At 52.7% G+C, this 26,865-nt stretch overlaps 7 protein-coding genes across 7 annotated transcripts; 3 read left to right on the top strand and 4 right to left on the bottom strand.

The window, feature by feature from the left end:
* Positions 1-1,384: 1,384 nt before the first annotated feature.
* Positions 1,385-3,002, bottom strand: asaE-14 (MFS transporter asaE; the record flags this gene model as incomplete). Its single annotated transcript, XM_066152296.1, has 6 exons — positions 1,385-1,811; positions 1,872-1,974; positions 2,028-2,211; positions 2,275-2,322; positions 2,403-2,608; positions 2,720-3,002. 6 exons carry the CDS (start codon positions 3,000-3,002, stop codon positions 1,385-1,387), a joined length of 1,251 nt encoding a protein of 416 aa, XP_066008517.1.
* A 785-nt stretch (positions 3,003-3,787) lies between these two features.
* Positions 3,788-7,100, bottom strand: CGGC5_v010256 (uncharacterized protein; the record flags this gene model as incomplete). Its single annotated transcript, XM_066152295.1, has 5 exons — positions 3,788-4,239; positions 4,496-5,311; positions 5,365-5,570; positions 5,695-6,609; positions 6,670-7,100. 5 exons carry the CDS (start codon positions 7,098-7,100, stop codon positions 3,788-3,790), a joined length of 2,820 nt encoding a protein of 939 aa, XP_066008518.1.
* An 879-nt stretch (positions 7,101-7,979) lies between these two features.
* CGGC5_v010255 (uncharacterized protein) lies at positions 7,980-8,472 on the bottom strand (the record flags this gene model as incomplete). Its single annotated transcript, XM_032035104.1, has 2 exons — positions 7,980-8,170; positions 8,232-8,472. The coding sequence occupies 2 exons, from the start codon at positions 8,470-8,472 to the stop codon at positions 7,980-7,982; spliced, it is 432 nt and encodes a 143-aa protein (XP_031885568.1).
* Positions 8,473-13,515: 5,043 nt separating this feature from the next.
* Positions 13,516-14,252, top strand: OBAP1A (Oil body-associated protein 1A; the record flags this gene model as incomplete). Its single annotated transcript, XM_032035102.1, has 2 exons — positions 13,516-13,605; positions 13,671-14,252. 2 exons carry the CDS (start codon positions 13,516-13,518, stop codon positions 14,250-14,252), a joined length of 672 nt encoding a protein of 223 aa, XP_031885566.1.
* Positions 14,253-17,272: 3,020 nt separating this feature from the next.
* Positions 17,273-18,495, top strand: CGGC5_v010253 (uncharacterized protein; the record flags this gene model as incomplete). The annotated part of the gene is made up of 2 exons (XM_032035100.1): positions 17,273-17,390; positions 17,507-18,495. 2 exons carry the CDS (start codon positions 17,273-17,275, stop codon positions 18,493-18,495), a joined length of 1,107 nt encoding a protein of 368 aa, XP_031885643.1.
* A 4,975-nt stretch (positions 18,496-23,470) lies between these two features.
* Positions 23,471-25,023, top strand: GUXC (putative exoglucanase type C; the record flags this gene model as incomplete). The annotated part of the gene is made up of 4 exons (XM_032035098.1): positions 23,471-23,938; positions 23,991-24,701; positions 24,766-24,960; positions 25,021-25,023. 4 exons carry the CDS (start codon positions 23,471-23,473, stop codon positions 25,021-25,023), a joined length of 1,377 nt encoding a protein of 458 aa, XP_031885726.1.
* A 1,064-nt stretch (positions 25,024-26,087) lies between these two features.
* On the bottom strand, positions 26,088-26,641 carry RING1 (E3 ubiquitin-protein ligase RING1; the record flags this gene model as incomplete). The annotated part of the gene is made up of 2 exons (XM_066152294.1): positions 26,088-26,121; positions 26,178-26,641. 2 exons carry the CDS (start codon positions 26,639-26,641, stop codon positions 26,088-26,090), a joined length of 498 nt encoding a protein of 165 aa, XP_066008415.1.
* Between the last annotated feature and the right edge of the window lie 224 nt (positions 26,642-26,865).

Genomic DNA, 26,865 nt, shown 5'->3' with positions numbered 1-26,865 from the left:
ACGGTGCTACCATGACGACACAATGGAAGGGCTCGAGCGTTTCTATCGGTATGAGGAGATTTGGGGGCCCATGACTTTGCCTCCTTTCTCGTAAACGAAAAGGGGTGTGGGTGTGTCTGCTAAACATTTCTACACAGCTCACAGAGCTTCGACCACTCCACCGCCATTGATGTTCTTCAGCTCCCATCCCGACTGGCGTCAAGCAGATCTCCAGCCCCGACTCAAGAGGCGTTCGTCTCAAGTTGAAGCTTACTTTTACCGCCGCCATACATACTTTTCTCGCATGGCAAAAGGTGGGCAAAGCTCACCCGGAGTCCTGGTGTCTGGGAAGTGGGCCAGAGCTCCATTTTTCTCCCTGTCAAAGTTCCGAAAATAGTGACCACACCATGTTCAAGTGCCGTCCATCACTGGGCTGGCCGGCGCCGGTAGCAGTTAGCATGCAACCTGCCGAGATCTAGAAAGTGAAAAGTGACTGATAAGGCATAGGGTCTTGAGCTATCATTTGACAGAAAGTTTGTTTGCGCGACATCTCTTATTCGCAACTGCAGATGTTAACGGCCGCTCCAGCTTGAGATGCGAGTACGATGAGCACCCTCAAATATGGGGTTTCACATGAAATTGTCGCGAATGACATTGGCACGCTATGATCACGCGAGCAGTTCCTGTAGTTTGGTTGAAGCCGTGTTTCTTATCTTTATGTGCGGAGCTGTGACGTGCATGCACCCTGTGCGTTGGGTTGAACCCACGAGTCCCACGGCTCATCGATCTGCGGGTGAGAATGCTTATCGTGATCGGTCATCCACAACCGTGCTCAACGTTCCTGAGGGCATCGATCGACGGGGTAAGCGCCACATCAGGATGATGCATGGAGTGGATACCAAGTGTCTGCGTGTGAGCGGTCGTGGGTGCTATGGGTCTTGGGCTGCCAGATAAGTAGCTGATGTCTCTCCTGATTAGTCCTGAGTGGCTACCTGCGAGCTATGTCACTTACAACAAATCCTGGCAGACTGATGAATTGTATTAGTCCTGGATAGAGAAGATCTCTCGTCTCAGCTTGCTCTTTGCGTGATGCTAATGATGTGGACAGAATCCAAGATCTAGGTCACCAGCGATACCTCACGAACCAAGGCTCTGCTCTGTGCATTCGTAGATGAACTATTTTTTGATCTAGAACATCGGCTGCACAGTCACCTAATTTAGTTTTGTAGAAATGGCTATCAATTTCTAGAAAGAGGTGGGTCATGATAGCGTGTGATACATATGTGTAGTGAGGCTTTTTCTGGCAACCGCCGTTTACCATACTTTACAAGCATACCATGACCGCTATTACTTGATGCTGTCTTTTTCAGCACATATACATCTTCAGACACTCTCCTATAGAATATTAAACTTTCTGCGGTTTCCAGCCTACCAGTGCTACTCTGGCAGCAATAAATAATACTACACCGACAGCACAGCACACTCCACCAAAGATCTTGGTGTTTTGGAACGATCCGCGACTGCTGCTGATGATGGCGCCACCAATTGGCGAGCCGGTCAAAGCAGCAATAGAAGCAACAGCATACGCAGCACCGGTACGGACCCCTATATCCTGAATGGGCGAGATGTGCGCGACGAGCACGGGTGTCAAGCCAATACCGGCTCCGGATGCTACTCCGAACAGGGCCGCAAAGGTGATGTCTGCGGCGTTTCCGGTCGCAGGCAGCCAAAAGGCCAGGATCAGAATCATGGTCAAGAAGCTCATTGTGATCATCATGTTGAAGTGGCCAACCTTGTCAGCGAGGGCGTTGGGTACTGTGCGTCCGATGATACTGCGAGTAACGAGTCAGCAACGATGGATAACAGTCCGCACAACGGCGGGAGTTTCTTACCTGGCGCCGTTCAGGATGGGGACGAGGTATTGTGACAAGCCCTCCGACATGCCGCCTGCGCGAGCCTCTACCACGATGAAGGTGATGGGAATGAACATGCCCCCTTGATAGAGTTAGCTTGAGAGCCATGATGCGTCGCTTCCGGAGAAGGCTTACAGTAGAAGAAGTAAACTGCTGCAGTAAGCAGTGAGAAGGGCAGTTCCCGGAAAGGTTGAAAGAAAGCCATGACGCGAAACGGGCGTTTGGTTGGCGAGATGCGTGAGCGAACGGTGAAGTTGGCCCAGATCAGCAGAGCCAGAATGAGAAAGGCACAGACCCTCATAGACCAGCCGAAGCCGATCTGCGGGATGAGATGAATCAGCATGATGGGAAAGATGACGCCTCCGAGGGACGAGCCGCAGACCGTGAGCCCAATGGCGGCGCCACGTTTCTTGAAGAACCATGTCGTAACCTGCATGGAATGAAATGATTCTGTCAGCCGCGTGTCACCCACGTGGAAGGTTTGAACGAGCTTGAGATGTGTTGACTTACACAGGTAAACGCAGGATAGAACACCATGGAAGCGCCAATTGCAGAGCAGATAGCTTGGCTGAGCAAGATTTGGTAATACGTTTTTGAGATGCTGACCATCATCAGGCCGAAGACGTGGAAGAACGTGCCAATGGCAAGGGGAAGCGCCGGTCCATAGTCGTCAATCACTTTGCCGACGAACAGGCCGCTAAAGATCATGAAGAAGACTGCCCATGATGAGAGTGATTAGCACTTTTCGGAAACATTTTCATGACAGAATAAGGAGATAACAAGAGACGAGACATGATAATTGAAGACAAGCGCGGGGCCGATCTTACTTTGCAGTGCAGGGATCCATGCGATATCTGACGGCGTGTAGTCGCGCAATTGATTTTCCTGGTAATAATCTTGGAAAATGCCGACGCAATTCACCCATCCAAAGGAAACAAAAAGGCATGCCGAGGCGCCAGAGACAGTCAGCCAAGCCTTGGCACCGCCCTCTGGGAACGCTGATTTATCGAACCCTGCCGGGCTCGCAGGACTCTTGACGGCCTCCGCCTCGCCATCGCTGGCAGGCGGCGCTTGACGCGCGAATTCCTCCTTCTTTTCTGTGTCGGACATCTTTACTCCGATGTTGTGCGACGCTGTCGATGATGGTTTGACGAATGATCGATCCGATGATGCGGTGTTTGTGGCCGGCGACGGGAGAAAGGGAGAGGAGGTGGGAGAATGGGACTTCTTCAGGACCGGCGGTCCAGCAAACAAAACAAAAGTCCCAAAGCAGTCAGACGGATGTAAGAAATTACGGACTTTGGTTAACCGCGAGATAAGCGCGAAATGGATTGGTCAGAGAAAGAAAGCTGATCTATTGGCGCAGTGTGCCGTAAGCAAAGACGCCCGGTGGCTTGATGACATTGTCTCACCAACCCTTAGTGCGGTCCAACACCCGTGGGCAGCGCCGGCGCCTTGATCTTTTGTGATCCGACCTCCGAGGCCGAGGGACCGGGTGCCGGCCTCGGTCTATTGCGGCGGCCGAAGTCACAGGTTTGGCTCGATGAGGCCGAATAGCAGCTTCGGTCCTTGTGTTGCCATGACCGTCCTGCAACAGAGCATTCCCCAGAGAGACTGCCAAGACAGCCCCGTACCGTCCTACTGACGTGTCTCGCGCAATGACTGGTACACGATACATCGTGGCAATTTCGAGAATATTGTGAAATTCTCACTTGGACGCGGATAACGGGACTTGATTAGAGGGGAACGGGTGGGAAGACACGTCGATAGATAGGGCCGTCGGTATATCACTATTGATTGCCTCATTCCCAATTCGACCGTACTTTACTTCTCTTTGCTGGCCATTATCGGACATACCTGAATTTTCATAGAATGGTACAATTCAATTGTTGCCCTCACGCAACCAACGCGTCCATCCGCTGACACCAATACTCCACAGAGCCTTTGTTCTCATAGGAACCTTTTTCCCGCGTGAAAGGCTCCGGTCGGACTGCCAGATCGATACCAAGTTTCTTTACATTCTGTATCTCTTCAGCTGTCAGCATTCGCTCGTCCATCTGACGAAGCACCTCATCCATTCTGTCGATCCAATGTAACCGATAGAACTCCGCCAAAGAGCAGCCCAACTCTTCCCATCTCCTATCAAGCTCAACCATGAGAACCTCGAAGGATTCAAGATCCCCTTCGTCTTCTTCCAAGATTTCAAGAATTTCCTCATCGTCGTGTTCTTGGAAGCCATCGCAACAGCAGGTATGCCGAAGGGGCAGCATGGCAAAGGTGCACGCCCGCAGCCATGTTTGCTTAATGTGCCGCGGGAAATCAAAAGCTGCAGCCGCCAACGGAGCATCTACAATTGCAGATGTCTCTTGGATCAAAGGTCGGCATCAACACGCCATAGCGTTCCAAGAAGCGGTGCAGCAAGTGGAAGGAGCTGTTGTCCTTCGCAAAGTTACTACAAGACCCAACTAATCTCAGCACATGATGTGCTGCAGAGTATCTGGTCACGCAATTGGATACTTGTCTCTGTAGGCTTGCACCACGTTGCATGAACCAAAATTCAATGGACGCTTCCAAATTCCAATCAGAACACCACAAGGTGTTACAGGGGTACTTTACGGCTAAAGGGGCCAAACCGTTGATGTCCGGGAGATCGATGTCGCCGAATCCCTTGGCATAGAGGGAGTCTGCTAGTTCACAGGCACCAATGGAATACCCGCTGATTTTTGCATAGCCCAGAATGTGATAGACAGACGCACCCTTGCGCCATATCTTGTCACTCGGCTCGTTGGATGTGACCCCCAAGTGCCACTCTGTGGCGTGCAAGTCCGTTCGACAACGGGGATGAACATTAACGCCTTTCGCATCGAGTGCTTCCAAGACTTGCCTGGTGTAGTAGTCGAGAACCGTCTTTTTCTTGAGGTCCATCCGATCGATTTGATCGCAGGTTAAGTGCATGAGTCCCAGATGTTTCAGCTCTTCCCTGCGAATTTTGAGCTCGTCTATGATCAGGTCTCTTGCCTTGGCCGAAGCGCCTAGCATTGCATTTACCCAGTTGTCATGCAAATTGAATTGGAGTGAAGAGTGCTTTCCGGCTTTCACGAGTAGATCAACGGCGTTTGCGCATGGGCAGTCATCCGAACAGCCCTGCGGGCTGTAGCCTATGCATGTCTTCCCACTCCAGCTGAGAGCGCTGCTAAGTAAAGTGGACTGACTTTGATCGAGTAGCTGGAGGCTGGCAAGGCCATAGTGTTCGACCATGATCTGTAGGCCTTCAGGCCATCCCACAAGATAATTCAGCATCTTCTGGCCGAATGGGTCCATCTCGGACAACTCTGACATGTTGGTATCTTTCTTGAGGCTGTCGAGCAGCATTGTTTTGTTTTGCCGGACGATGGCTCCCATGAGGTGGCCTTCGTAGGCTGCAACTGATTAGGCCCTGTCGAATAATCAGGTCTTTAGTCGGGATACTTACCTTTCCTCATCTTCAAAGATATAGCAGACGCCCTTCTGAAAGCTTGCATTGCTTCTGCGTCGCAGTTTTGAGGGGGCATTTTCGCATCTTGTAGAATCAGCGGAGTTACGCTATCATCCGGCAAAAGGATATCGAGCGCGCCCACGTTCTGCGCAAGAGTGTCCAAAGGTGTAGATGAGAGGTAGATGTACAAATGAAACGGGTATCTGTAGATCAATATTAGCATTCTGGCTTCTGGTAGGGCACTAAGAAACGCACGATCCATGCTGGTCTGGTCGGTCCCGTGGAACTCCAGCATCAACCAAAAACGCAAATACCCTGTTTCTATACCCTTGCCAAGTTCTATTGGCCGCTATGCGAGACATGGCTCCCAGAAGACTGCAACCATAGTTATCAATTTCAAGGGGAGACGATGTTTTGGCCATGAACGTAGCCTGCAGTGTCTTCAAGCCGCATTGAATCAGACCACTGCACTCTTCTTCACTCCACTCCCGATGAAAGAATGCGTCTTCCAACAGGCGAATGACATTCAGAGCCGGGCTTTTCTGGCGGACGGGATAGTATGTAAAGGATGGCGATATGCCAAAGCCCCCCGCACCGAAGGTGGCGGACATCGAGAACGTGATAGCGGCAGGAAGAATGGCTTTCAGGGTACTTGTCGAGATACCGATAGACCATGTATCATTCAACGTCGTGCATACGCTAGCGAAAGAGCACCAGGACGCATGAACGTTGCCAATTAGGCTTTCTTGCTCCCAGAACGCCAATCCAATCCGTTGTCTCCTCTGTCTGCATACTTGGCGTGGCTTGCAGGTGCATTGGAATCCAGGATAGGAACGGCTTCGCGAGAACGGACGGTCGGAATCGTTTGCTGCATCAGCCGCCGCATTTCCACTGTCAACTTCTGCAACATCGCAGAAGTTCTTCAAAACGGCTGGTTTGGAGATCAATCGTGGCAGGACCGCCCTGCCATCGGAACATGAAGACATCAAGGACGTTAACATCATTTTCAATTCTTTGAGATCTTCTAGGACCAGCGTCGTCTCCTGTTGACTTGAGGCCACAGGCAGATTCGCTGTTTTTTTTTCGATGTTGTTCAAGGTCGAATTCAAAATCATTCCGTTTGAGTATTTCTTCTGGGCAGACGGCTGAACAGCCAGATGCATTTGAGAAACTCCCCGTGACAATGAGTCGAGGCCAATTTTCAGCCCTTGTAACTCTTCACCATGAGCGATGGAAAGCTTCCTATACATACGATTAGAAACCGATCAGAGCCAAACTGTAGGCACTCAAAGTGTCACATACAACTGGACCTGTAGCAGGGCCGCCTGAAGAGCTCTGTTGGCGGCATCCAACTGCGCGTTGAGTCGATAGAGATGATCTTTCTGAAAAGGATACAGAAGCTTCGTTTTCTGTTTCTTTGCCCTCTTCATGACCGGATTAGGGGAGTTGGCATTATTCCCGGCGCGTATCTTTTCAACAAAGTTGCCGAGGATGGAAAGTTCGACCTCCGCTGTCGTCATCGCCTCTCTAACAGCGGTGATATTCACGCCGGTAAGTTGATACTGAAGTGACTTGATCTGTTGCAACAAAGAGTTCATAGACTTGCAACATCTCGTTGTGTACTCCATGTCTTCTTTGCGGCACTGGACTCCATCGAGATAATTGCTGATGCTGGCGCCGACTTGAAGCCCTAGGGACACCACCCCAAGGACTGTTCCCAAGACATCAGCCATGCTCGGCGTGTTCGCGTTTCCCTCTGTTGTTACGGTTATTTAGACGAAGGTCGGTTCTCAATGAAGAATAGAAGTCAAAATCAGAAGACCAGGCGATCAAGAAGTTTGCAGACGACTTTCACAGAATGAAGTCGAGATGTCGGAGAGGTCGAGGGAAGGGCTTGGGCATGACGAAGACCGGTGAGATAAAAGCCTGCGCGACCTCTCGAAATCAGGCTGTCAGATACACCTTGACATGGCCTGGGTCCAGTATCACAACCCCTGGATGTTTGCTACCCCCAGAACCAGTCTAGCGTACCAAGTATCCGGCATTCTTTATCAACTTAACAAGACCAAACCTACTTTCTGTTGCGAAGCTTGGTGTAGCTTACGTGCTAAAAGTCTTCAATACCACGCTTGCAAACATTCAGGGGCTCTATCATACACGTTCACCACGCCAGCCTGCGGCACAGCTCACAGCCGCAGAATGAGGTCATCCAAACCCGCATTACCTCTTTCGGCTTATTAGTCCCCCTTTCAATTAAATGAGAAGACCGGAAGTCTAGTAATTGAGTATTTCGAACGTTTCCCGGCAACAATCATCAAAGGCTAACCACCATTCTCCAGCACAAGACCTCGTACAAAGACTGGCCTTCACAGAGTCTGGAGCGCGACCTGCATTAAGCAGGATTGAATGGAGGGCATGCGAGTGAGAACACTATCAATTATTGAATTCATCTATCTTGTCCTATAGATAAGGGTGTCAACCCCAGTTGGTTGCGTCTGAGAGGACAGTTGAAAGGTTGAAAGGAAGTCGTGGTGCATATGCAAGTGAAGCAGACCCAACGCCATTTATATGCCATGTGATTTTTATCTGATGCTCATGAAGTCGTACTGCATTTACTGGCTGCCGACGTAGTTCTCGCTGGTAGCGTCGCCGACGGTGATGGTGACGTTGTAGTTGGTGAGAGTGGTGCTGGAAGAGGCACCGTACAGGCTGTAGACGCCGGCGGAGACGACGTACGTGCCAGCGGCGAGCTCGGCAGGGATGGTCACGGTCTCGGTGATGTTGTCAAGAACATTGGACTTCTCTGTTGGGCACAAGATTAGAACAAATTCGGTGGCTTCCGCGGGGTCCGTGGGGAGGCTTACCAGGTCCGAGGTAGAAAGAGCCGATGACAGTGGAGAGGGTGCCGGGGTAGGCAGAGGCCTCGGGGGCGATGCCGAAGGCGATGGCAACGTCCTGGACGGACTGGATGTAGTTCTCGGTCTCGATGATAGCGTTGACCTGGTCGCCGGCCTTGACGGTCTCGGGGAAGGCAATGCCGTAGATGCGGGCGTTGGCCAGGGCAAAGAGGGAGGCGGCGGCGGCGATGGAAGCGCGGAACTGCATTTTGAATGGTTTGTAGGGGGGTTGGTGATCAAGGTAGGTGGATTGTTGTGGTTGGTTCAGGAGTTCAGATGAGTTGGAAGTCTAGATGCGTGTTGGTGTGGACAGGAAGAGATGGGATGGAGAGGATTTGGCCGATCTTTAAGTATTCCATCATAACATCGAATGAACATGGAGACTCAACCCCAGCCGCCTCCATATCTCCACGGAAATTTTCGCATCACCCGACGTCAGGTTCCCAGCACTCAGCCAACATGTCGGTAGGGCGGCGCACATCATCTGGGCATGACATCGTTGGGTCCCCTCAATCCTCCCCCGTGCTAGCCGAGCGAGCGGCTCCCGACTTCAGCGGGGTGGCGCTGCGGCTCATGTCGCCATCGGAACGTTTCCTGGGTCACTTGGAAGGCTTTAGGAGTTGAGCGCAGCCTGCAGGACCCCTAGAGAGTTTCCTAATTCGCCTATTCTTAGCAGTTTCCGCCAATTTAGCGGGCTCTTGGTTCTTCCCGGGGAACATTGCATAGTTGAACCACGTCAGTCCCGGAAAAGGGGGCGGGAAAAGAGGGAATTCGGTCGGTCGGGGGAAGCGTGCCGCTGACACGCGCGGGAAAAGCGACGGGGGCTGAGGCCCAAAGGTGGCACTAATCAAACTTTGGCCTACTTTCCCCGAGTGTTTTAGTGCCGATCCGGCCGATCTTTATAAATAAAAACGACTTGTTTTTGACAAGCTCTCGTATTGCCCCGAGGGAAGAAGGGAGCTTCGCTGCGTGGCGTTGCTTTTTTCTTCGCTTCGATTCGAGTAGACGGCGCTGGACCGGGCTGTCCTTACCGCCTACCAACGGTAACGTTTCAATGGGCCAAACAGAACAAACACGTCAGAGTCAGACAACTGACTAGCATACAAACATTGATATCTGTGCTGGCATAGTGCTGTTCCTCCTTATGTGGAGAGGACCAGCATGGCGCAATGAAGTGCTGAAGCTGAGAAATTCGGGTAAGATGCGCCGCTTTTTAGGGGTCTAACCAACCGGCTGTCGGCAGTGATCCGGTGTGCACAACTGTCCGCTGCATGTCGCTGGGAGCAGAAGCTCTGCTTGACGATCTTCTCGTATTTGCGGGGCCAATGGTACCTGTCCAGCGTACTGCCCAATATAGTCAGGTTAGTATCTGACGCTCACATCTACAGATTAGTCACCTTGCCAGAGTGGTTAATGGGCTGGCCTGCTATTATCTGCTATCAAGCCAGTGTCTTCGGACGCGCAGGTTCGAATCCTGTGGGTGACGTTTTCTTTTGCATTTTCTTTTCATACCACTCACTTCATTATGTTTTTTTTGTCCTCAATTCACACTGCCTCTCCACACCGCTTGCATGAGCATTGAGCATTCAGATTTATCCACGAGTCATTTGCAAAGCTGTACGCATAACGGGCGATGCGAAGATATTGTATTAGATTATTTTTCATTACTGTTTCTATAGCAGCACAGCTCTACCGAGATTCAACGCTACTTCCTGTTGCTGGTATTGATGCCTAGCTAGACGCGTCCTGTATTGCACGCTCACGTCAATGAGCCACCAACATGGCATTGGTTTCGCACATCCTTTGACGCCGTCGCATCTTTTCTTCCCCTCCAACGCACAAGCTTCGTGGCTTGGCACACTAGATCGGCCCGTGGACGCACGTCAGATGCCCCTACCATTGCGCCGCCCGAACAACGGCGGAGAATGAGACACCCCAAGCTGATCCTCGAAAGAATACGAGGATTTGCCTCTTGGATTGACGAATGCATTGAAAGTTCTTACTCTGCACTTCAATCAACTGCTTCTCATCACGCCTTTCGGCATGCGGCCTTTGGGTCGCGTGTAAAGCTTGCGTTGAGGCGCAGAGCCAATTCACAAAAATTCTTGTACATCTTGAGTGGTGCGATTGCCTGGGGGCACGTGCCAACTCGTAGACCTGCGATCAAGTCCATGCCTTCCAAGCCGAAGCTCTCGATTGCCTTGTAACTGCGGTGTTCGATTCGACCTTTAGAGCACAATAAATGGCAAGAAGATTTGATCGAGAAGAATCGTTAGGTTGGTGACGTAGTCCGTATTGTTTCGGAGGTTCACTAGCTCAAGGGTCACTAAAGGACTAAGCCCAGCAAGGCGGCTTAGCTGGTGATCGCGGACTTCCCATCGGATCCGACCTCAGACAATGATCATGCTAAGAATAGAAGAAGCCTGGGGAGACACAACTTGATGCAGGGATTTGATGGCATCAGAGACAAAAACGGCAATTACCAGAATGAGATCGATCTGCATTTCCTCAAGTCCCAACACAGCTTCCCGTGAGTTGACACTCGGCACCCATGTTTTTCTTCAATTCTTTGTTCAGCTTTTGACGAACATCTCGTATTCGTCGGCTGAAGACTGACTGCATGGTTGATCCAGGAGTTTCCTCCCACTGCACTCCGTAAGTAATGCACCCGAGCTCCATGGCCGTTGCGACCTCGAAAAGTTTAACAACAATAACATCGCTACTATTGTGCAGCGCACCCTTTTATTTCTGCGCAAAAGTCTAGCAAGGCTTGTGACTGAGTGGCTGTTGGTGCGCAAAGTCTTCTTCAACCCAATCGGCTTCCCCTTCGAGATCCTGAATCGTCTCTCCGGCTTTCACCGAGGTGGAGAATACCACCGAGTATCTGTTACCGGGTTAAATGCTCCACAATCTCGGTGGGCCACTAATGGCCAGAACGTTGCACTCGGTGAGGTGAGCACACCGAGACAACAGAGGCTACGAGCAGGAAATTGAGACGATGGGCTTCAAAAACTTCTGCTCTCTTCCAAGATGACTCGCGTTCTCTTTCCAGTACTATGAGAAACAAAGATGATTGAGTATTATCCAAGAGGTCTTCTGCCCTCAAGCAGTTTGAGTGTCTCGAGAGTTTGGAAATCCGCATTCCTCGTCACGAAAGATGCATAAATCAGCAACAAAAATGATTCATCGACGTCAGAAAACATCCGAACATCCATAATCTCAATATGTGATTACAAGTGCAGGACCTATCATATCGCTTAGTTCAACGCGTCTGAAGCTGGCAGTTGATTCGCTCAACTCCACAGTCTAGGATTTGCCAAGAACGATCCTTCGTCCATCATGAGGTTAATTCGTAAAGCCTGATCCGTCATAGGGAGTCGGAGTATGTGCATATAGTAAGAGAAGTCCGAGAGATAAGCCGTCCATGAGAATCCTACCGGTCAATTGTGTTCCACGAATGATCTCAACATACTTACTTTGTCGTTCCACAGTCGGTTGCCGATTGCAAGTTGGAATAGAGCAATCTGAGACCCCCTTTCACAAATTTGAATATTCGTTGGAAGCAATGGTCCGGTTAGTCCAAATCATGCTTACTGTTATCCTAGGAATACTCCCTAGTTACTCGCGCGTACGACCACTCGCCCGGGGATAGCTTCGCGATCGACACTCACATCTAGCAACGGATGTAACCTCCGCCTGTGAGACGCAGAATGCCAAGGCCTCTGACGTGTTGATTTTAGCTTCTATTGCGCCAGTATTGGTTATGAGAAGCCTGTATAGATGTTGGAAGATGACGATTCGTGGACTTGTCGTGACAAGCACGGTAATTCGAAACCCACCAATGTGGAATCAACCTCGCACTTTGAAGGCTTGTTCTCCGGCGAACATGAATGGTCGTATGTGACAATGGGACAACGATACCCATCCCGTAGCTTTGAAGTATATAAGATAGGTCAATGCTATTCATCGTGTTTGCATTCATCAGCACATTTGAGAAACATATCAGCTTTTATCATTCCTGAGTCGCAACAGAAATCTTCACTTACACAACTGTAAGCGCACATGCCAAAAATTCATCCTTGGACTCAAAGACTTTATGAATGCACTCTGAGCTAACCGACAAAATCTCGTAGCCTTTCGACAACCACCATGAAGTTCTTCGCCGTCGCCGCTATCACTTTCGCGTCTGTTGCCGTCACCGCTCCTGCGCCTGAAGGGCAGACTACGTCCATCAAGCTAAGCAAAGACTACGTCGACGCCATCATTGCCGCCTACCCTGACGTTCACAAGCGCGATTGCAGCTTCGACTTTAGCTGTGGCTGCATCTTTTGCACCTAAGGGAGATCGTCTAAGGAGAGCTGAGAGTTAGGCTGGACGTTTACTCGGTTGACCTGTCGGCCGTCAATGCAGTCGTGTACAACCTCAACACCCTGCGGCGCGCATCAATAGCTTGGATTATTTGAATGTAATACATCCATCAGTCTGGTGATACTGTGAATGTTGTGCAATGTTGGGAGTATGAGATTTATCGGCGAGTCACGCATGAGGCTACAGTATTGATGGTGACATCCGTTTGTATCATGATTAATTACTTGGCTAAAAAGAGTCCTCAAGTTTGTGAACAAAAAAAGGTTCCCCATTTAGTCGTGATGTTCCCGTATTCCGCTGTTGCAAAATCCGAGCGGCCTGTTTCACGGGACCATGATTCGTGACCGTTAATCATCGGGACCTTCCGCTGAAGTACTTCTGCCCTAGCCCGGACATGCACTGCCCCTCCTCGGCGCCGGCCGATCGAGACCCAGAAAATCTCGGAGCACGCTACGGCGGGAGCACCCGCCCGGAAGCGGATCATCCGGATCAGCTTCGGAAGGTTTTGCCGCACTGGGCTGCCGAGAGCAAGAGCCGCCGGAAACAAGGCTCCGGCCTGTGCATCTGAGTTCACGCTCTGGACTTGCGGTCGACAATCGGACGTCCAATACTTGCAGAGGATATGCGCAATGCCACCGCATGCCGCAATCATGATGAAATTCGCGTTGCAGGACACGCACATGCTGCATGACGTCACGAATACACCATAGACATGATCACTATCGAACTGAGGTTTTCCAGAGACCAAAAACAGAAAAGGAATCGCAAAGACACGAAGTCCGGCGGTGAGCAAGTCTAGACGAACATCGACAGACCCAACCGTGGAACTAAACCCAAGGATCCCGCTTAGCGAGCGACATTGCAATCTCGCTCACAGTGAACAATGGCAACCAAGTCGGAAACGAACCCCGCCGCCGGCGACCCGATTACCACTAAGAACCAGGTCCTGCAAGCCGGCGCCTCGGCCGTCCAGGTCTGCTTTTGCCTGCCGATGCGACATATGGATAGTGAACTCCATCGTGCTAACCGGACAACCAGGACTTTGCGCCGCTGAAGAACGTCTGCGCGCACCTCAACGCGTTCCACGCCTACGCATCGGACCCGTCCCGGGTGGTTGAGGCGAACCACTATTGCGGACATTTGAACGACGATGTCCGACAGTGCATCCTCTACGACAGCCCCGAGCCCCACGCGCGCATCATTGGCATCGAGTACATGATTTCACCGAAATTGTACGAGACGCTGGACCCGGAGGAGCGGAAGCTGTGGCATAGCCATGTGTACGAGGTCAAGTCGGGGATGCTCATCATGCCCCAGCCGTCGTTGCCCGATGCGCTGTGGGAGGCGGCGGAGAACAAGGAGATGGAGGAAATCGTTCGCGTCTACGGCAAGGTCTATCACCTCTGGCAGGTTGACAAGGGCCATCAGCTGCCTCTAGGAGAGCCGCAACTCATGACCAGCTTCACGGCGGAGGGGCAGTTGGACTTTGAGAAGTACGTCAGTGATAGAGACCGGCGGTTCAAGACGGATTATAAAGAAAAGCAGGAGGCGCGGAAGCATATTGTCTCGCCGTCGGTCCATCCCGACGCTGACCAAGCCTGGAAGAAGGCACAGCAGTAGAAGGGGGAGCCGAGGGGGCTGAGGTGCAGAGAGTCAAACACTAATGAGGTTAGATGCGACAGCCGCTGGGCTGGGTTGCAGTACTGGCTGGAAATAGGCAATCTGCGAGGTTGATGCATCGTGCCGCCGAGAAAGGGGACCAGCCGCTCCTAAATCCCCGATCATAATCATCATTGGTCCAGGCGTCGACTTTTTGGCATAAGGTTGCAAGCGGGTCGAACAGGAGAACGGCGACGCGAACGCTCGGCGGGGTTGGAGGGGAGGGGAGCATAGCAATTTTGGGCAGGTAATTAAGAACTAAAGTTTTACAGTTGCGGAGGGCAGCGCGAGACGAGATTGAAATCCATGTGAACACGGAGGACGGGGGCGCCGGTCGCGAGACTGAGAGAGAGAGCGTTCGAGTTTACGTGTGTGGACCAATATCATGAAGAAACTGGCCAAGTGACGACACCACAGCGAATGGCTGTCTTGCAAAGGACGCAAAGAACCCCGAGCTATCTCCTTTTTTGCGACCCTAGTGGCTCGATGTCGATGCTTCAGATTCGTCTCGAAACGTCCAAAATCCACCCACGAGCGATGCAGCCCACCCACTTGAGGCTGCCGGTGATCGAATGACACCTGCTCTAACTGTGGGCCGAGGTGAAACGTGAAGGGTAGATCCTGGTATTAGGATCCCTGCGCTGCCGGGGGGAGGCGCTCTCCTTGCAGCAATCTTGTGGATCTCGCGCTTCTCCTTTCCGTCGCGGAGAATTTTTATTTGGGGATGGTGGTTGTCTTGGTGGTGGTTTTGGTAGTTTGTGTGAGTGTGCGTGAGGTGGCAGCCGTGTTGGAGACGCGGGCGGGAATTATGACCGGAATTTAGCAGCCATGGAAACCAAACTGTATGATCATGACAAAAGCGTAATGGCAAGGCAAGCAGGAGTGAAGTCCGCCAAGTGGCCAAGCAGTGTGCATCATCCGAGTGACGGACGGCCTTCCATGCAAGGTACCATACAACGCTCTTTTAGTCCGTCCGGCGGTCAGGTACCCGTTAATCTATGTATATTGCATCCGTTACCTTATGTCGAATACGGGGATTCGTGTGGGCAAGATAGATTGCTCCCCGGACCCCCGAGGAGATTGGCTTTACTATCGGTAGGGCCGCTGCTGATGATTGACGCTGATTGACGGCGACTCTCCACGCTGATGCGCTGCTGAAGCAGGTTGCTCGTTCTTGGCTTCTGGAGTTCACGGTCGCAACACCACACATAATCCCCGAGTCGGTCATCGGTAAGTGGTTCCCGATCGTCATAAACATCGACAATTGACAGCTTCTTGGAGGAGGCTCAGCTGGAGCTGGGCGGGATTGGGAACTGGGACTAGCGGCTCGCATCTTCTTGCCCTCGTCGTCTGGTCGAAATCTTTAAAACAAGACCAGCCACGATCTGGATGGATCTGGGCGGCATCTCCATCCGTCGCCTGTGTGGCTTCTTTTGGGCTAAACAGGCGACCCCTTCGGCCGGTCTCCGAGCGTCGGTCTCACCCTTGAGGGCGGGACGAAAAGGTGACTGCGTAGGGGAAAAGAGAGAGAAAGGAAGAGCAAGAGTGAGTGTGTGAGAGAGTCAGCAACACCAGACGAGTCCACGTTCTGTCCGTCCTACCCGCAGCCGCAGCCGGGACGCCACGATGCCTGCCTGCTTGCTGTCAACGTCAGGATTTCAGGAATGGGACGAAAAAGAATGGGAGGAATCTTCCAGCCCCGGCTTGCTGTTCGCTCTCGCCCTGCTTTCCACTCTCTCTTCGCTCGCCCTCGGCCGCCGCCATCGTCGCGCGCTTTGGGCTTTGCCTCTTGGCACGTGTATCACACCTCGAGTCTGTGACCCCCTTTTGGCCGAGAAGAGACGGGTCGACCCTGGGACAACAGACGACCTCGCAGCGGTGCACCCAGAAAAAGCAATGGGCCGCAGCCATCTCGCAGGAGGAGGGCAAAGAAGGTTCCTCTTTCGCAGGCATTATGACGGTGTAGTAAGCTTCATTATCCTCGCTCGCTGCCGCCCCCCTTCGTCCCCTTTTGGGCGCCTGGTGGTGGTCTGGCTGCGTTTTGGAGGGGCGCTGACATGCCCTGGCTCCGTTGTCAAATTGCTTACTAGGGCATCTGGTAATGCTCTGTGAAACACGCTCGCCTCTTCAGAACCAACCCCTCAGCGCCTAATCGTCCGACCTCCCGTCTGTCTCGGCCCTGCCAAACACGGCTAGACGCCGTTTGTGAAAACTCGCCGTTGACTCGCGGGCAACCGACTTGACCATCCCGGACGAGAGCGGACAAGGGCGGACTTGCATGGGCTAGAAGGGTGGGAGGCAGGGGTCTTGTGTATGTTAACAGACAGGGATCCTTCGCCAAACTCCAAGATCCACCAACACCACCACCACCAGAGGCAGACTCAACCACCCAACATCCACATCCAACGCACTCCCAGAGCCTCCTCCACGTCCTGAATGCGCTGCCATATTGGCCATACTATGGTAATGCCCCCCATATGCCACCCGAATGCCTCGCTACCGGCCGCTGACAAGGCCTCGACCAACACGCGAACTGCACCATGCTCACCCTGACCAACCCCTGCCTCGCCTCACCCTTCCCCTTCCCTCCCCTTCCAGTGCCTATTCCCAGGCTTCCCTCCATCTGCCAAGAGAGGACTGGTTCAGGGTCAGGTCGCGACTCCGCCCAGCACCACAGCCTTGCGACAGGAGGTGTTGCAGATGATCTGAGCAGATCAGCGTACATCATTGATGGTGGGCGTTTGACTACGTTTACGTCGTTTCGGCCCTCGTCCGCGACGTTATGTATAAGATGACCTTCGCGGCGTCGTCTCGTCTTTTAGGTTTCTCCCTCTTCCTCCCTCACCCACACAATCAATATCATTCACTTGTGCCTTCGCTCTCCCAGCGGGTTTCGCTCTTCTTTTCTTCTCTTCTCTTCTTCCTTCACTTCGTTCCTTTAATCGTGCTGGGCACATTGAACTTAGTCTCTGCGAGACAAGATGCTTTCTTTCAAGGATATCATTATCGGCGCGTCCATGCTGGCGGTGGTTCGCGGCCACGCGGCTATCATTAATGCTCAGGGCGATGCCGGTGGTCCTGCTTCTGTTGGTTTCAAGGGTAAGTGAGCTGGAAAACAAACAAATCAGTTGGTGATGGCTTCAAAATGAGATTTCATCATCGGGGGATTCACTGGGCTTTATCGTGGAACTCATTTCACTGACTCCAAATTTCAGTCGACCCCAACCTTGCCCGCAACTGCACGACCATCAACCCCTGCCAGCAGGACGCCACCCTGATCCGCGATGCCGAGATCAAGGCCAACACCGTGAACGAGTGCGGACGTACTGAGATTTCCGGCAACATCGATGTCGGCGAGAACACCGAGAACGCCCTGGCTGCCGGCGCCGTTACACAGGTCAAGCCTGGCTCCAAGGTCACCGTCACCATCCACCAGGTGAACGCCGACGGTGCCGGCCCCTTCGCCTGCGACCTGGACCCTACCGGCAACTCCCTCGGTGCCACCGGCCAGACTCCTCTCGAGGTCACCAACAACGTCCCCGGAACCAACGGCTTCTCCCAGGCCAAGGCCCAGCAGTTCAACATCACCGTCACGATGCCCAACGACCTCAAGTGCACCGGCGCCTCCACCGGAAACGTCTGCACCGTCCGCTGCCGTAACAACGCCGTCGCCGGCCCCTTCGGTGGCTGCTTCGCCGTCCAGCAATCCGATGTCACCCCCACCCAGAACACCCCCCAGAACATCAAGACCGCCCAGGACCTCGAGGGTGTCCTCGCCAAGCAGCAGCAGAACGCCGCCGACCTCCCGGCCGCCATTAAGGCTAACCAGATTGACGGCACCAAACAGGGCCAGGACAACATCGCTGCTGCCAACAAGCTTCTGGGTGTCCCTGAGGTTGTGACCAAGGAGTTCCCCGCCACCAACACCGGCCCATCTGTCGACGGCACTGCCGGCGCCGGAGGCAACGCCAACGCTGGAACTGGAAACGCGAACACCGGCAACACCGGTAACACTGGCAACACTGGCAACAACAACGCCAACACCGGAGGCAACGCGAACGCCGGCGGCAACGGACGCCAGAGGGGCAAGAACCGCGGTGGAAAGCGCGCCGCCAGACAGAAGCGTGAGGAGAACAGCGGACTGAGATGGGCCAAGCGCTACGTCGTGCCCGGAGCCGACTTCCAGCCTGAGGTTGCCCCATGAAGAGCGAGAGGGCTGAGTCCGCAGCAGACAAGAAGACTCCAATTAGAAGTTTCAGCTTCTACCTAGAGCGCGTTGCTTTCCCTCCTTCCTCCTTCATCTGTGCCTCTCTCAGCGTTGACGTTGTGTGGTTCCCGACGACTCCCCCCCCTCCTCCCTAATCAGTCTCCCACCTCCTTGTTTTGCACACAATATCAACACATCCGGAACTCAAATTTGTCAAAGGAAAGCATTCTTGTGCTTGTTGGAGCGGTTTGCAACTACAAACTCTTTTTTCTCTATTGTGTGTAAAATTATAAAAAAATTTCATAGCAATGATTTGATGTCAAATCTTCGTTGTGCCTGGTTCTATTCTGAGATATGTGTGTGAACTTTGCTGCTGTGTGAGAGTTGGACTCACTTCTCATGTGCAGATTTCACTGTGAGTTTGCTCAGCACAGATGAATGAGATGTGAGTTGAGTGGGCAAATGCGAGAGCGATTGGGGTGTGCAGCTCTGCATCTCATCCTCGGAGCCGGTAAAGGTGGCCGAGCTGCTCTCAGGTACAATTCCGAGGGCACCATAATCCCACTTATGGTGCCCCCCAAGAGTTGCCTGCCCACCACCAAAAAAGCATTTTTGACCGTTCCTGGGCGGATTTTGAAACCTGGGTGGTGGAGTCGTTGGTTTTTCCCTCCCGTCTGCCTCTCCTCTGAGCTGGTTATTTCCCTTGGTCCGCGTTAGGAGTGCCCGTGCTGAAACGCACGGATTCTATGGATAGCAAGCGAGGTCAGACGGAAAACGAGCCACGCTCGTACGATTTGAGCCGTGCAAATGGGATGCTACTTAGCACGGCTCCGTCTCACAGTGCAAAGGCCACGCGGAGTTGTGCGTGGAGGGGCTTCGGTTTTGGTCATATCCGCTTCACTTTGGTATTTCCTGTTGTTGAAGAATAAGTAACTCTGTGGTGGCGACTGCTTCAACGAGTTGCATCGGCCGCGGGCAGTCTTTCGCGAGTCGCATTGCCTTTGAGTTTCAAAGAGGGGAAGGTTTTCGCGGCCTCCGACATGCGACTTGCTTTTCTCCCACTCTTCCGCTGAGAAAGAAGCAATCATGACATGCCTTGGCCACGCTATCTCCGTGGTATAAAATCAGACTTCTGCCCACCTTGATTGATCAGCCGTACAGCAACTGCCCCCCGTTAGGTCCCTGATTTGGGGCGTGAGGAGACAAACCCTCCTGCGACGTTTCTCCAAGGTTTTGCAATGGCCCCGGTGGTGCTAAGCCCTACAGGTGGACATCAAGCTCCGTTCAGGTTCTCTTGGCTTCAACTGCAGGTGCGAAAGAAGATCCAGGTCCTGCGTTAGCTCATTGGAGGGACATGGACAATCCTGTAACTCGTTTTCAGGAACAGCAACACAAGTGACCTATCAGAAGCCCCAAAGGGCTCTTATCATTGATGCCATAGCTGAAAAGTCTCCAGTCTTTTTTTCCCTCTTGAGTTGCTGTGAAGGGCTGGGAGAAAAGTAAGTTGGCACACCAGCCCACAATTCTCTTGGAAGTTCAGTTGTACCTTGCAGAAAAGGGAAAGTCAATGACGTTCTCCTCCACACCAACATAAACGGGCAACCTCTACGGACATGTACTCAGTCGTCATTTTTCAAAACGCAGTCTTCAGGAAGATCAATCACTTTATCGCCTCGCGCATTGCGCGGCTGGTATCATTGAGAAAATATCCGGTCGCGCTGGAGCTATCCGCGACTATGCCTTCTCGAATGTTCGGGCGTGGCTCGGCGTCTGGTGTTCAAGTCAAAGTTTCAAGTGTTTCGACGACAGACGTGGGGGACCCGGGTGAGGCGAGGAGAGCGAGAGCGGGAGAGGCTGACTGACCTCGGTGTGCCGAGAACGAGACATCAGATGCGCCGGCACATCCCAGCGATCATGTGAGTCAGGTACGTGTATGATGTACTCTTAACCTTACATCATCACTTTCTTTCTTAAAAGCCCTTCGCGTTTGATCGCTGTACTCTGTTGCTGTTTTGCGTTTTTACTCGCCTTTTGGCTTTAAACTCTCGATGCGCTCGCTGCATGTTCAAACGAGTTCAGGCACGAAACAAACGACATCAGTTTTGGGTTTGAGGTCGCAGTTCTGACAAGAAACTGACAAAGGGCGATAAGGGGCGAAGATGAGTCTGACAAGCTTAACATTGTAGCTTATTGCTATAGTCCCATGAATCCCCGCCTGTCTTGACTTCAAATCTTGAGCCTGCGACGATGAGCTTGCAAGTGCATGCAGTGCTCGTGGTGGGCTCGTGGGAAAAGCGAGGAAATGCGGGCGCTGTGCATCCATATTTGACTCCAGACTAGGCGGCAACTCTCTTGTGCTCAGGTATAACATCGATGCCTAGTCTGGCCGCTTCTGACAAGATGTCAACCGATAAAACCTGTCCATATTTGGGACCACTTCTGCAAGTTTATACTTCAGTTATCGGCTTCATCGATCAATCTTCCGCCAGCGTGCGGCTGCTTCCGCCGTTTGGTTCGCGATGACCCCACTTGGCAGTCCGGTTGACGGAGTTGCGGCACGATGAAAGCGGGACGGATATAAACAAGACAAAGTGCTCATGGACTCTCCACACCCACCGCCTTCTGCTTCATTAGCGCGAAGTCTCTGGAGTAGGGATTGAGAACAACGAACGTTCTCTTAGCAGTACGTCGTACTTTTGTGCTCAAACCGTTATACTTTACAGTGAAAATAACAAGACCCGTATAGCTAACGATCGGAGGCCGGAGAAACCTTTATAGGGGGCGTTCTAGGTACTAACTTAAAGAAGCTCCGTATCCCCCGGATAACCTCCACTTTACCCGATTAGGTTAGCTATTTTTGTCCGTTTTCTGTTGTTTTTTATCGATAGTATGAGTACGTTAATTTTTACGAAAAAAACGCGATTTCTCAATCCCTACTCTGGAGGCCCCGAGTTGCGGCTTTGGGCCAAGTTCAAGGTCCGGGAATACACTCAAGATTTTCCCACTTCCGCTTCCTTATGGCCGAGCGCTTCGCACATGACGGCATCATCTCCGAACGTCTCGCAGTACCGTTCAACTCGAACTAGCGGTACTCGGCTCGGAGGCCAAGCGCCGCCAAGGCAGCCGCAAAGCTTGACTGCTCACGCCGAGTGAAGGAATTGATGAAAAAAGATTGCTTGCGCAGATGGCGCGTATATGAAGGCGATCATTGACGTTCGCAGACGACGGCGCGCTACCCTCCGCGAATTTGGTGCGCGTGCTAGGGGTTTTGTCTACCAGAAAGGGGCCTTTTGCGGCAGATTGATATTAAGGTCTACTTTTTGCAGATTCGGGGTAGCATTGACTACGTAAGTGCGGATATTGCCTCTGAGCCTCAGCCGGGACAAGCCCGAGATCGGGGTAAATCACGACGGCTTCGGCTCAATGGCTCCGATAGGTGGACTGGTTTCTCACGGTCCGCCATTCCGTACGATGCTCCGTGGATCCACGGCCCCACCGCCGGCATCACAAGCCGGGAGAGCATGGGCGGCAGGCATTGCCCGAGTTGGAATAGGGGGCCAAAAAGTAAAATAGACTAAGGGGCATAAGGGGTAAGAAGGGAATAAACAGCAGCGAATGCAAGACTTAACTCTGTTTTCTTGCATAACGCAGGCAATCCAAGGTTAAAACCTAAGCCATTTTTTTGCGTTAGATGCAAGGAACAGAGTGAGGAGATTGGACCCTGCAGTAGTTGAACACTTTAACCGGAGCCACAGCCACATGGCTATGAAAAAAGTCCCCGGTACTCTGTATTTTAAAACATCCCACGTGCTTGTCCGTGGCGCCATTGCTAGTACTGTTCAACACCACGATGGGTCAATTTTGTTATGAGAAAGATTGAGGCAAAAATATTAAAAGTGACGGGCGGTAGTGTCGGCGAGGAGTTGTGTTGTCAGATCTGACGGGTGGTCTAATGCACTCGAGTTGCGGCAACTCACACTTCGCCTAACGGCCTACATTGCCATCGTGCAGACCAGTGCCGCAGGTAAGGTGGTTGAGTTGGTCATCTGAGGCCGTCACATCCGCATCTGTGGCTTCGGTACTGCGCTGCAAGTGCCGCGCACTCCGGATTCTGCAGGGGACGAATAGATTACCCAACCAATCGCAAAGAGCCACGGCCACGCCAGCGGAGGGCGGTGGGAGTTCTTCCGTCCAGGCGCCCCTTGCAGGAACCCCAACTTGGCTTTGCGGAGTAGACGCACGATGTCACCTCACTCTAAGAGGCGGCAACAGGTGCTTCTCTGAGCTGTGAGCTCGCTCATACCACCTCCAATCCCCGCATCACCAGCTCGCCGGTCCTGAGGTAATTAATCAATTTGTTGCGGCCGGCTTGCCGTCAGACATAGTGACAGAGCCAAGGTTGTCGCCCTACAAGACAAGCCTTCACAAGCCTTCGCCCAGAAAGTGCCCAGCTCTACCAAAGTCCTGGTCTCAGACCATGTTCGTCCAATATGGGACCGCCTCCTCTTGGAAGAGCGGGAAGACATCCGATCTTTTTTGGCGCCTTGGTCCCACCGGGACATCGCCTCTCCAATGAATCAGAGCCACCCGGATGAGTGTTCCCAATTGAAAGCATCACCACTCACTTAGAGGAACCTGACAAGCCCCTGGCCGGAGATTAGAGTGTTCGGGGGGACATGCGAGAGAGAGCGAGGGGGCTCAGTCCAACAGCACAGCGCCCATCTCATGATAGTTTAACCTTGAATGGCACTTCGAAACAGTTTTCGAGAGTCTATATAAGCTGGCCGAGGCCATCCCCTCAATTAAAGGTTTGCTCCCCTCCTCATCCCAAGCCACTCGGACATTCTTTTCTGGCCCTGCCATTCACTCTTTTTCTTCAGACCGTCTGAATATTTCCACTCTTTTTCTATTCTCCTCGTCCCGTCTTTATCGACTGAACTCCCAACCTTTTGCCGCTTAAACCAAAACCACCATGTTGACCAAGGTTTCCGCCATCGCGGCCCTAGCGGCTGCTGTCCGCGCGCAGCAGGTCTGCACCCTCAACACTGAGACCAAGCCTGCCCTCACCTGGTCCACTTGCGCTGCCGGAGGCTCCTGCACCACCAACAACGGAGCCATCACCGTCGATGCCAACTGGCGCTGGACTCACCAGACCAGCGGCAGCACAAACTGCTACACCGGCAACAAGTGGGATACCTCCATCTGCAGCACTGGCGAGGACTGTGCCTCCAAGTGCTGTCTCGATGGCGCCGACTACTCCGGTACCTACGGTGCTAGCACCACGGGCAACTCCCTCAGCCTCAAGTTCGTCCAGCAGGGTCCTTACAGCAAGAACATCGGTTCTCGCATGTACCTCATGGACAGCGCTGGCGAGAAGTACGAGATGTTCAAGCTTCTCGGCCAGGAGTTCACCTTTGATGTCGACGTCTCCAACCTTGGTGTAAGTTCAACACACCCCGCTACAATGAGTATAAAACTGATTAGGATTTCAGTGCGGCCTGAACGGCGCCCTCTACTTCGTCTCCATGGACGCGGACGGTGGTGTCGCCAAGTTCCCCACCAACAAGGCCGGCGCCAAGTACGGCACCGGATACTGCGACTCCCAGTGCCCCCGCGACCTCAAGTTCATCGACGGCAAGGCCAACGTCGAGGGCTGGACGCCGTCCTCCAACGACGCCAACGCCGGCGTCGGCAACATGGGCTCCTGCTGCTCCGAGATGGACATCTGGGAGGCCAACTCCGTCTCCACCGCCTACACCCCGCACCCCTGCGAGACCATCGGCCAGAAGAGCTGCTCCGGCGACGCTTGCGGCGGAACCTACAGCACTACCCGCTACGCCGGTCAGTGCGACCCCGACGGCTGCGACTTCAACAGCTACCGCATGGGCAACACCTCCTTCTACGGCAAGGGCTCCCAGTTCGCCATCGATACCTCCAAGAAGATCACCGTCGTCACCCAGTTCGTCGAGTCCGGCGGCGCCCTCACCGACATCAAGCGCTTCTACGTCCAGGACGGCAAGGTCTTTGCCAACTCCAAGTCTGACATCGCCGGCGTCGACGGCAACTCCATCACCCCCGGCTTCTGCACTGCTCAGAAGAAGGCTTTCGGCGACGAGGATGTCTTCACCCAGAAGGGCGGTCTTCCTCAGATGGGCAAGGCTCTTTCTGAGGGTATGGTTCTGGTCATGTCTGTCTGGGATGACGTGAGTTGCAAAACCCACCATTTGTTTATGAGGAAGAAACACTTGGCTAACATGTTTCTTACAGCACCACTCCAACATGCTCTGGCTCGACTCCACCTACCCCACCGACAAGACCGGCCTCGGCACCGCTCGCGGCACTTGCAGCACCAGCTCCGGTGTCCCCGCCGACGTCGAGTCCCAGGCCCCCGACTCCACCGTCATCTTCTCCAACATCAAGGTCGGCCCCATCGGCTCCACCTTCAACTCTGCCGGCACTGCTGTTAGTATCCCTGTGCATCCCTTTCCTTCTTTCAACTGATGCTGACACTCATTCAAACAGTAATAAGCCATTTTTCGACTCCCGTGGCCACCGGTCTAAGCTCAGTGACCCGCGCGTGGAAGGTGGCTGAACGGCTAAGGGCACACTTTCTTGACCATTCTGGTGTAAATGATTTCTCCTGTACATACACAGATGTCTTCGGCTTCTCGGATGCAACGAAGAGTCACCGAATAAAATTCTCTGCTAGTCTTTTGGACTGGCCTCTTTCGATAATAATCATTGTTCGCGTGATATGACAGCGGTGGTCTGTGTAAGCTGCAGGCTTCGTATAATTAAACATATGTAAACATCACCGTTTATTGGGCTACCGTATTGCTCGTAAGCAATGTAAATTGAAGATCATCTACACCTACGGAGGTGATTCAAACGGCAGAAACCTTTCGCAAGAGCCTGACCATCTCTTTGAGAACCACCGTTGCGGGTACCTGAGAAGAGTTGACGACTCAGAGTCTTAGACAGTGCTACCAGTCGAATAGCATCTACTCATCCATTGACACAGCGACCACGGAGAGCGTTACTGGAGATTTCTGAGACCTAGCGCCGATGAAAGTCAACTGATATGCCAAATGCATGCATGTAGGATCGCACTGCAAGAAGCAATACGGGAAGAGTTTATATATGTACATGACTTAGGGGCTACCACGTGATTTCTTCGCTTGAACTGCATGATAACCCACACTGAAATAGAGACAAATCCTACCAGTAATGACCAGAGATTCACAGTTCTTCTGCCAAGAGTCCAGTAAAAACAACCACTTTCCTCGACTCGAAGCAGCCTGCAAAATGAGGACACGCACAGCAAGGACACGCACAGCAAGAGCTGTCTCTTTCAACGCGTCACCCTTGGTTGGAATATAACCCGACGGCGACCTGAAGAAAACTTCAAGTCTGGTGTGACGTCGCTTGACAAGTTGATAGATGTATTGGTCAATTAACACGGGCATGAAGTGAAGCCTATGTATAAGCTATCGTATCCACCATCAAAACTTGCCGATGTAAACGTGCCACATTCTCACCTTCGGTTAAGAAAATGGACAATAAATGTATTGTTTGTTTACATCCAGCCATTAGTGACGCAAATCAGACTTCAAATGAGCCCGGCTATGTACCGGTGTGAGCACAGCAGTCATTGTGTGAGAGTTGATGACCAAGCTTACCACAGTGGGCATGTGACTGCGTGCTTCATAAGCCATGGCTCAATGCACTCAGAGCAGAAGATGTGACCGCATGGTAGCTGAGCTACCACAGTTCCAGCAGCAAAGTCATCTAGGCAGACTGAGCACGTCGTCGCTGTGGCGAGCTGGGCGGCTGTATCAAGCTTGCTGTGAGCAAGTTTGGCCAACGGAGGTCTGGTTGGCGCGGGAATTGTGCGGGACCGAGTGAGCGGTATTGAGACTGGAAGCCGGTACTGGTTCTGGGGCATCCTTTGTGGCGTGGATGTCGGCAGGAATGGGCGGCGATGAATGATCACCTTCTTCCAGGCAAACATATACAGGCCCAGGCCGATCAACAACGCAAAGGCGACGCAGAGGGCGGCTGCGACAGCACCGGGTTGCTTGGAAGGCTCCCAGGCCTCTGATGACTGGCTTGAGGCTGCATCCGGAGTGCCTGTCGGACTCATATGGAGAATGGCATGAGAAGCGTGGAGGAGAGGGAGGCAAAGACGAAGTGAAGTGCTGGATCAGGATTTTCGTCCCAAAGCCACGATTCCTGGCCCTATTTTAAAGCTCAACGACCAGAGTACAAAAGTGCCCATGGATACGTATTACCGAACGCATTCACCGACTTGTTTTCCATGTGATGTCTCGGCTGAGGGATTAACAATCATGATGCTCGGTTTGCCAT

This window comes from Colletotrichum fructicola (genome assembly GCF_000319635.2).
Source record: "Colletotrichum fructicola Nara gc5 chromosome Unknown KSG_Nara_v1_contig05, whole genome shotgun sequence".
Taxonomy (NCBI): Eukaryota; Fungi; Ascomycota; class Sordariomycetes; order Glomerellales; family Glomerellaceae; genus Colletotrichum; species Colletotrichum fructicola.
Note: the sequence above shows the minus strand (reverse complement) of the source record. Positions and strands in the feature narration are given on the sequence as shown.